The sequence below is a fragment of the Clinocottus analis genome, unplaced genomic scaffold (assembly GCF_023055335.1).
Source record: "Clinocottus analis isolate CAN_PGR_092001 unplaced genomic scaffold, fCliAna1.0.p SCAF_11, whole genome shotgun sequence".
Taxonomy (NCBI): Eukaryota; Metazoa; Chordata; class Actinopteri; order Perciformes; family Cottidae; genus Clinocottus; species Clinocottus analis.
Genome location: NW_027175832.1, coordinates 13,302,525 through 13,312,179, shown reverse-complemented (window position 1 = coordinate 13,312,179; position 9,655 = coordinate 13,302,525). Strand labels below are relative to the sequence as shown.

At 41.9% G+C, this 9,655-nt stretch overlaps 1 protein-coding gene across 1 annotated transcript in view; it reads right to left on the bottom strand.

Annotated features, from left to right (window-relative positions):
* Positions 1-586: 586 nt before the first annotated feature.
* The window catches only part of LOC137780701 (potassium voltage-gated channel subfamily H member 6-like), a 43,780-nt gene continuing 34,711 nt past the window's right edge, over positions 587-9,655 (bottom strand). Inside the window, exons 15-23 of the mRNA XM_068568891.1 lie at positions 7,714-7,878; positions 7,305-7,426; positions 7,016-7,087; positions 5,602-5,695; positions 4,721-4,823; positions 4,520-4,650; positions 4,234-4,426; positions 2,578-3,067; positions 587-2,257 (exon numbers count right to left, since the gene is read on the bottom strand). Of these exons, the coding sequence (XP_068424992.1) occupies positions 2,030-2,257; positions 2,578-3,067; positions 4,234-4,426; positions 4,520-4,650; positions 4,721-4,823; positions 5,602-5,695; positions 7,016-7,087; positions 7,305-7,426; positions 7,714-7,878 (1,598 nt within the window). The 3' untranslated portion in view covers positions 587-2,029. The remainder of the gene's footprint in view (positions 2,258-2,577; positions 3,068-4,233; positions 4,427-4,519; positions 4,651-4,720; positions 4,824-5,601; positions 5,696-7,015; positions 7,088-7,304; positions 7,427-7,713; positions 7,879-9,655) is intronic.

The following is a 9,655-nucleotide window of genomic DNA, read 5'->3' as shown; positions in this document are numbered from 1 at the left end:
TAAAATAAACATCATAGATCACTGCAAGGTTATTTTACCCAGTACCCAATGGTAGAAAACCTAAGAGTTACTGTTCACTTTCATTTATTTATATATGTATTTGCATTATTTGTTTTCAATGCTATAAGCATGCTTTTGTGTGAAAGACAATAGATTTGTAACAATCTTACGGTAGAATGTAGACTTGTTGTGTCTACTACTGGGTTGATAAAACACATTTTATTTTGAGTGAATAACTAACAATAATAAAAAAGAAATAGTGGGTCAAATGTAACGCAGTGATTCTGAGTGTACAGTACAAGTTAAACCATGTTTGTGGAAATGACAGATGGGATTAATAAAAAGTAAACAGAAAAGCATTAAGATAAAATAAGATCATTATTATATATTATATGTAATAACTTAAACTTAAAGAAATGACATGAACATATATATTATTTTATTCAGTTGGAGATAAATATGAGATAATTTATATCCTCCCAATGAGCAGCATGACACAAAAACAAAACTAACCTAAAAAAAACAATTTAAAAAAAGTTAAACTAACTAAATATTAAATACAGCACCTCTCTCTCTCCCCCCCCCTCTCTCTCTCTCTCTCTCTCTCTCTCTCTCTCTCTCTCTCTCTCTCTCTCTCTCTCTCTCTCTCTCTCTCTCTCTCTCTCTCTCTCTCTCTCTCGTTGAACTTTTCCTTTGTGGATACTTCTTGTACGTACTACCAGGATTAACTTGTAAACGCTCTGGAAACAAAGTGTATGAATTGTGAGAATAAAAGTCATGAATACAACTCAGAGCGGTTTGGATGATTCTGTTGAAACACACATCACACTGGCTGACAAATACAGAACAGCAACGACACAGGTTTCATTTTTTACACACACACACACACACACACACACACACACACACCACACACACCACACAGTTCAGCGGTTATAAGGTCAAACATTGCAGTTTGAAATCATTTACAGACCAAACATCTCATCCTGCTTTGAGCAAAGGAAGACACACTTCATGATGATACTCTTCAAATCCACTAAAAGTTTTAACCAATGGCAATGATATATGAATTATAATAATTAACTAACAATCAATAAGAATTACTGCTCATTAGATTCGAAAACAAGCAGTTGAACGGTCGATGTTCCAGCACATCGACTTCTAAAAGAAAACCCTGGCATTCCCTCACACACCATAAGGTGTATAACCTCAATATCATCACATCATTTATGGTAAATGATGTGGTAAAATTCTAGTCTTCCGACCAATCAAAGCACTTTAACACTACATGACATCAAACTGACTATTTTAAGCCACACCGTGATGCTTTACTAAACCTAACCACATGCTTTTGTTGCATTCTGTTTGCTTTCTGTGGCTCGGTGGTCGAGCAAGGTCGTCCTTCAATCAGAGGTTCCATGCCAGCGTGTTTATGGGCAAGACACCTAACCCCCAATGTCTCCTGTACCTGAGCCAACGATCTATGAATGTTAGCTCCTCCTGATGGGCAGGTGTCACCTTAGCTCCTCCCATCAGGGTGTGAATGGCTGAATGAAGACATGTTGTGTTAAAGTGATTTAAGTGGTCGGAAGACTAGAACAGATCTCTACAAGTTCATTTACCATTTGAAATGTAAACACTTATTTAAAACTACCATTGTAATAATTGAGAATGCGGTTTAGCTATATGGGAATGTAACTTTGAAGGAATTAGGGTTGGCCACAAATGCAAAGTCTCTAGCACTTCCTGCATACAATCCTACTAAATAAGAGGTGTTGTTATCCCGTTAGTATAAAGTACACCTCTTCTAGAAGCTGAAAAAGATAGAGAAGCAGGCCTCTGACCGTAAAGTCCTTGGTCTTATTCCCAGCAATGGCAGGAGCAATCCAAGTGGGAAAGTATAACCTTGACCTTGTTATATTCACAAAACAAACCTCCATGAGGCATTAATAGAAAAGGTTCACCTGTAATGATGAACACTTTCCAGACCATCATCACTAACCGTGAACTTCCTGGGTCTGAACTGCAGTCAGTCTAAGTCAGCTAGCTGCTGGCCAGCGATCCCGCCATGCGGCATCAATGATGCTTCTGTATTGGGCTGACCAACTGACAGCAACGGGCCCTGTTCTGATTGGTTGATTCGTCTCTGGAGGAGGAACTCTGACTGACTGATGGTGGGAGGACAAGGACTGTCATCGAGCTGAAGCAGGCGCTGTCTATCAGCAGACGGGCGTTTGAAGTACTGACCCTCCAGATCCTGTCATTGAGAGACATACAGTTCGTTGTGAAGTCTGCAGTTGTGGGTTTGATTTGACTTCTGGACGTAACAGCCTTTTGCCCAATACAAAACTATAAAAGGGAGAACATCATGGGAATCTAGGCGGTGTCTGTCTTTACATTATTATGGTATACTAGCCATGACAATCAAAACCAATGTCCCCTTACATTTATAAAGCACTTGGTAAGATTCAACAAAATATCAGGAAAATTGAGAATTCTGTATACCAAGAAGTCAGAATTCTGATTATTGATTACTTTTGCAATCTCCACTGAAAGTTAAAAGACTGTGTTCCGTACCTGTGAGAGAGAGGCTAAGCTCTGTGTCCTGATGGGAAGGACTGCTGGATCCAGCCTCTCTGGCCAATGAGGATTCAGGGTGCTGAGAGGTGAGGGGCGGGACAATGAATGAGACACACACTGACTTCCTGTTTGAGGAAGGGCAGAGGAGAAAGACTGCATAGATGTTTGAGGAAGGGGTGAGGAGGTGAAGGTGTCCTTGGGGAACTGTGGGGAAGAAAACAGTGACTGATATGAAGATTGGATGAGAGGGGCGGAGCCAGTCAGGTGGAAGATAGAGGAACCCAAATCCAGAGAGTTCAGTTCTGGTTCAAGTTGTTGATCTTGCTTTTTATTGGACAGTAGCTGCTGGGAGTTGGTTGGTGATTGGTCAGTGGGGGAGGCGGGCGTTGGGGGTGTTGGTGTCAGGGTGCTGTAGGAGGGTGGGATCATCTGCCTCTGCAGCAGCTGCATGATGGTCCCGATGTCTGCTGACATATGATGCTCTAACCTGAAAAACACAAAATAAAATAATTTATAAATAATGCTAAGTTATAGTAAAGACCACTGCAGTGCTTTTCCGTTCCCGACATGAGTTTCCTGAAGCATGATGACGGCAACAAACCAGCATTGATGTTATTTCATGCTTATTTATTGCTCAGCTTTTTTAGGCTGTTTGTGTGTTTCTCTCCTGCAGCAGAACACGGCGTGTGGTCAGAGGACCTACACAGCTGTCCTCCGACCGCATGCCACATAAACAGCTGTAACGCCTTCTGATGCAGGAGAGAAACACACAAACAGTCTGAAAGACCGCTGAGCAATACATAAGAAACATGGATGCTGGTCTGTTGTACTCATTGTCTTTTAGAAAACTCAAGTTGGTAACGGAAAAGTGCTACAGCTGTCGCTGCGTGCCGATGCTGCGTGCCGATGCTGCGTGCCAATGCTGCGTGCCGTTGCTGTGTGCTGTGCTTCCTGCTGGCATATCTTTAGAATTACGTCGCAAAGCGTTAACTTTTGAAAAATTACGGTAATTTGAATTTGGCATGTCACTTTCTGTCACCTGAGTATTAGAGTTGTAAAAAGAGCTGACAGCTGCATCTAGAGTATTTCTCCTCGGCATAACGAACGCACATCAGACCCACGGGACTGCGGCGTTACGCGCGCTCATGTCATGTGACATATGGGGTTTTGCCTGCCAGCCTCCTGCCAGCTTCCTTTATTAAGCCCTTTTGTTACAATGAGTGGACCAAAAAAAAAAGAAAAGTCCACAGTGAGTGCCGAGTGTTTAACGAGTGGACTGCTGTACTTTTTTTTTTTTTTACAGAAGTACAATCAAAGGCTGTGTGTCTTATTCGCCAACAAAGAAGTGTGTTCTGTAGCAACATGATGTGTGTATATCTTTAGCCAGCACAGCACATACATGGACCTCACAGGGATGGAGGAGACATTTTGGCTCAAGTTAAATGGACAATATTTTGTATTTTTTTGGTGAATGAGAATAAAAGTGAACTTAAAGTGTATGTTTATCTTTTCTGTGGCCCAAACAACAAGGTGATATAGAGGTAACTCTGCTTAGATGTTGAGTTTACTTGTCCTGGCATTTGTAACTTGTAATCTGACATGCATGTAACGCTTCTCCACTATCAAGTGATGTTGAAGCCCTGTTTGACCCACCTGGCTATCTGTCTCTGCAGTCCCTCCAGCCTCTTCTCTAACTCCACCTTCTGCCTCCGAGGGATGGCAGACGAAGGAGGAGGAGCAGGAGGAGTGCTGGAGGGACAGTGTGATGAGGAGCAGGGCACCTCCTGGTATCTCTGCTCCTCTGCACTCTCTGAGCCCCAGAAGCTGAAGAGACTGGACACTCCTGAGAACACACACACAAACATAGTGTGACACACACAGAGCTAAACACTGTCTTGTTTGGTCTCATGGGCTTTGAATGCATCTCTCCACTTTCCTGTTAAAGGGTTCCAGGTCTTCGCTCTCGTAACCGGGTGGTTTGGGGCAGCAGCAGGACTGATGGAGGTCTGAGGAGGGCGGGTCTCCTCTGGGTCCTCCCCTTCATCATCACTGCTAAAGACAGGGCTATACCTACAAAGGCAATTAGTTCACTTGTCTTTTGCAATGAATGGAATATGTTTTACAGGAGGGAAAGTCTTACAATGAATGGTTATGATGGTCTCTGTTGCTGTCCGCACGCTGCTCACAGCAACTGGGTGGTCTGGGACAGGCCCCTCTCGCCCTTCCTGCTGAGATCACGTCACCTGACAGGCACACACAAACAATCTCTGCAAGTTTATGTGAATGTAACTGTGTGGTTTTATTGTGCAGCTGTATTTGCTTTATTGGTATTCTACACTCGCTGTTCTACTTTCTCAACAGTAGGTGTCAGTGTGAGACTGGAGGATTGTAGTGAGCAACCGACGCTCTGCTGTTCACCAAAGGCCACCAGGTCTTTCCTGTATTTCAGAGTCAAAAACTAACTTCCTGTTGTTGGTTCAATATTTCTGAGGAATAATGTTATTTAATGTGAGAGGGTAAGATGACTATATAGTATATATATATATATATATATATATATATATATATATATATATATATATATATATATATATATATATATATATATATATATATATATATATATAACTATACACAGAGTTCTGGCAGTAAACTGCATTATGGCCTGTTAAGAACTGTGTTGGTTTCAGGATAGCAACTTTAGTAAGGTTTAGTCCAAGTGAGACTTGACTGTTTTGAGAATGAATGAGAGGAGGAAGAGGTAAGCCCCATTCCTTTGTGTCAGGAGAGCTGTGTATGAGAGCTGCAACTGGAAACCTGCAACATTTAAATCTCAAACGGGATTAAATGTATTCGTTAACAATCCTACTTAAAAAGTAGACTGAACAAACCCAGAGATCTGCTAACCCCGTCCTCCCTCATAAAATCAACGTCTGGCCAGAGGTTCAGGCAGCAAATCCTCTCTGATCTGAACCACCTGACCTCTGACCCCTGAAGTTGTGTGCATGCGTGACGCTTCACCTGTGTGAGAGGAAGACAGCGTGTGTTTCCTGAGGGGTCTGCTAAACCCCTCACAGACAGAGTCTCCTCCACTCACAACACATCCATTCCCCACCTGCAGACAAAGGGGAACGGAGGGAGAGGGGGAGGGAGGGGGACAGAGAGGGGAGAGAGAGAGAGAGAGAGAGAGAGAGAGAGAGAGAGAGAGAGAGAGAGAATGTAAGAGAGGAAGAGCGCGAGAGAGGGTGGGGGAGAAAGAGAAGGGGAAGGTAAGAGGGAGGGAGAGAGAAAGGGAGAGTGGGAGATAGAGGGAAAAAGGGTGAGAGGGAGATAGAGAACGGGTGAGAAATAGAAAGGAAGAGAGGCAAAGAGAGAGGGAGAGGCAGAGGGAGAATTGCAGAGGCAGAGGGCAGAATCTGTGAGCTCCAGAGAGAAAGCATGGTGTGTGTATATATATATATATATATATATATATATATATATATATATATATATATATATATATATATATATATAGTTACATTTTATTCAACCTCTGGTTTGAGAAATGATGCATTTTATTGGTTTATTGTTTCATTCAGCAAAAAAAGGAAGTGTATAAATGGTACTTTTCATCCCTATTCCTATGTCTTTACATCTGTTGGGGTCTGCATTTTTAGAAAGTGGTTAAGAGCGCTGGAGCAGCCATTGTGATTTTACATCCAGTAAAGTTATTCTTTTTGCCAGTGACAGGCTCAGATTGTTAGTGTCTGACAGCATTATGGACAGACCTCTTCAGAAAAGGAGCTATAATCTAGTGGGAGGGGACGACAGAGGAGAAAGTGGAGTGAAGGTTGTAGACTGCACGGTCAGAGTTTGTTGTGTTGGAGTACAAAAGGCGCAGGTGTTATCTCAAATATTTTCAGTGTTATAATTGAATACTAAAATGATTTAGACAATGGGGATGAGGTCTTTGAATTCAATAACTGGCTGTATTTATCTGAGTCAGAGAGAGAGAGAGAGAGAGAGAGAGAGAGAGAGAGAGAGAGAGAGAGAGACTCTCTCTCTTTTAGGCACCATCAGCAGTGTGTCTTAATATTAATAGCTCGAAAAGCACACACCGGTCAACGCCATGAGAGTGTTTCAGGAGAGACTCTCTGTACATTATTATGATATCATGGCAGCGCATTGTGAGCAGCAGCTGAACTCAGATGCTGGGATTCACAGTTATAGCTTTACAGTGTTTACATAACAGACTTACACAATTAATTCATGGAGAAAAGTAATTTAGGATATTTTAAAAATGTAATGTTTCATATAAGACATATTTCATTACATTGTGACTGTAAGGTTGAAGTTGTGCTTTTTGAGCTGAATGGAATTATCACAAGTCGGCGTTGTAGTTTTATCGATTCATATTTTCCCCTGTCTTCAATCAAGAGGGGCTGTAACATACGTCTCTGAGATTGAAGGTGATCTCCAGGTTGGACCAGAAATATTCACAAAATTCAGGATACATGCCCAGAACCTGCAAACACAAATAACAATAAATCAGCACTGCGTTGAAAAGTGAAAAAAAGATATCCAGCACAAACAAAAACTGATGTTTCGAGAAAAAATATGTTTTCAATAAACTTACGGTTTCGATGAATTACATTCAACAACTAATACCTGCTTAGTTATCGGGCGTTCAATGACGTCCCCAAAACCTGGGGTTATAGATGAAAACGTAAAGCATGCGGTACCTCCAGCATGTCCTCTCTTTGGATCTTGTGCAGATCACAATACGTCAGAGCTCTGACATCCGCACTGGATTTTCCTGGCAGAGCGAACAGATTAATGGGCTCTCCAAAGATATCATTCTTCCCTGGAGGAGAAAAATCATGTCCATCAGTGTTTATTTCTTCATGTAAGAGACATTACTGACTCGATGAGTCTTCCACTTAATGAAGCCACTAGCATATAGCAGCCTCACTAGCATATAGCAGCCTCACGAGCATACAGTTGCTTCACTAGCATATCAGCCTCACTAGCATATAGCAGCCTCGCTAGCATATTGCAGCCTCACTAGCATACAGCAGCCTGATTAGCATATAGCAGCCTCACTAGCATACAACAGCCTCACTAGCATACACCAGCCTCATTTACACCTACCAAGTATAGCTATCACCACGTCTCCTTTGAGGATCTCTATGGATCCTCGAGAGATGAAGTACAGAGCTGATATCAGGTCTCCAGTGTGAACTAGGGTGTCACCAGGAGGAGCGTGGGTGGTCTTAAACCTCATGGCCAGGGCCCTGAGGCAGCCCTTAGTAGATCCTAGAAAACATATTAACAACAAATACAATGTGTTGGTCTGATAAGAACATGTCGTGTGGTATTTTCTTAAACCAGGTTGCGAAGCTGACAGCTGAATTGCTTCTTCATTCCCCAGCAAGAGGATTGTGTGTATGAAGCGTGCACTGCTGTATTAGTAAGAAATGTCAGCGTGAAGTTACTATGACAATATGAAGATGACAACATTTTAACTTTTTTCTTTTGCTGATGATTCTGGTTGCTTTAAAGATGATGAAGAAGATTATTCTTATTCTAAAATATAGTTCCATTAGTACAAGCTTTTTGTTCAGGCAGGAGAAGAATAGCACTTCATGGACAAACTCGTAAGGAAGGCCAGCAGCGTGCTAGGGTGTCCACTGGATACTGTGTAGGTGGTGGGGGACAGGAGGATGATGCTAAACTATCACCCCTGATGAACCAGGCCTCACACTCCATGCAGGACAACTCCCGATGTTTGAGGGAAAGGAACCACAAGTCCTTCCTTCCTGCTGCTGTCAGGCTGCACAATAAACTGGGCTCACAATAGGCCATATGAATCATTTGAACACTTTTAAACACTTGAATTCAGTCACCTGGTGCAATATATAATACGTTTAAGTACTTTTATACACATTTAATTTTTTTTTAAATGTTTATTCCGTCTGTTTATTTAATATTCTTCTCACTGTTTGATTTTGATTTTGTTTATATTATATTACTTGATTTTTGATCTTTATTTACTTGTGAGCAATGGTGCTGTAATCTTGTAATTTCCCCATTGAGGAATTAATAAAGGATTATTTTAATTTGTCCCATTAGAGTACTTCTCACTTGTTCAATGCTTATTTTATACTTAAGTCATGGCCAGATTGCACAGTTTACACCTTCATTACTTCCTCTATCCTCATGTGTCTTATTGTGTATTTCAACTATTTATTTAAAAATTGTTAACAAAAATACCATGCAGAATAGCACATGACAGAATAATATGATATTATTGCATTATGATAATAACTGCATTAATGTGTACGCCAACTGACCCGTCCACCATTTCTCTATCGTAGGAGGCAGATCATAGAAAGACTTCTCAGTATGATGTAGTCCAATTCCATTCCAACACTAACTATGACCTCTATGATAAATATTTCAGAGAAATCTCTTCACAACCTCAAGAAAGACTTCTTTCATCGTCAGAACTAATCATTGGCGCTATTTTTCTCACTTCAATTTGTGCCAAAGGTGTCTTGTTAAACATGTAATTGTCATGAGAGTCTTTTGAGAGCTTTAAGATTCTTCCCCCCAGGTAACTTCATTGGCATTTGCCATTCACCCACCAGATGCCCTCAGACTTTCCTTTCTTTCTCTTCCTTTCTTTCACCATTCTCCTCTTCAGCCCTGGAGCACTTACACAGGCCTCTTTCCCCCTCTTTCTACCTGCCTGCCTGTCTACCTGCCGTCTACCCGTCTGTCTTAGTGCCAGCCTACCTGTCTGGTAGTCTACCAGCCTGTGCACCTGCCTGTCTTCCTGCTGTCTACCTGTCTACCCACCTGTCTACTTAGCCGTCTAGCTGTCTGCTTGTCTGTCTGTCTGTCTGTCTACCCCTTTACATGCTTGTGTACCTGCCTGTTTACCTGTCTACCTGCCTGTTTACCTGCCTGTCTACCTGGCGTCTATCTGTCTACCCGTCTGTCTAACTGCCAGCCTACCTGTCTGCTTGTCTACCTAACCTGTCAACCGGCTTGTCTACCTGTCCACATGCCTGCCTACCTGTCTGCTTGT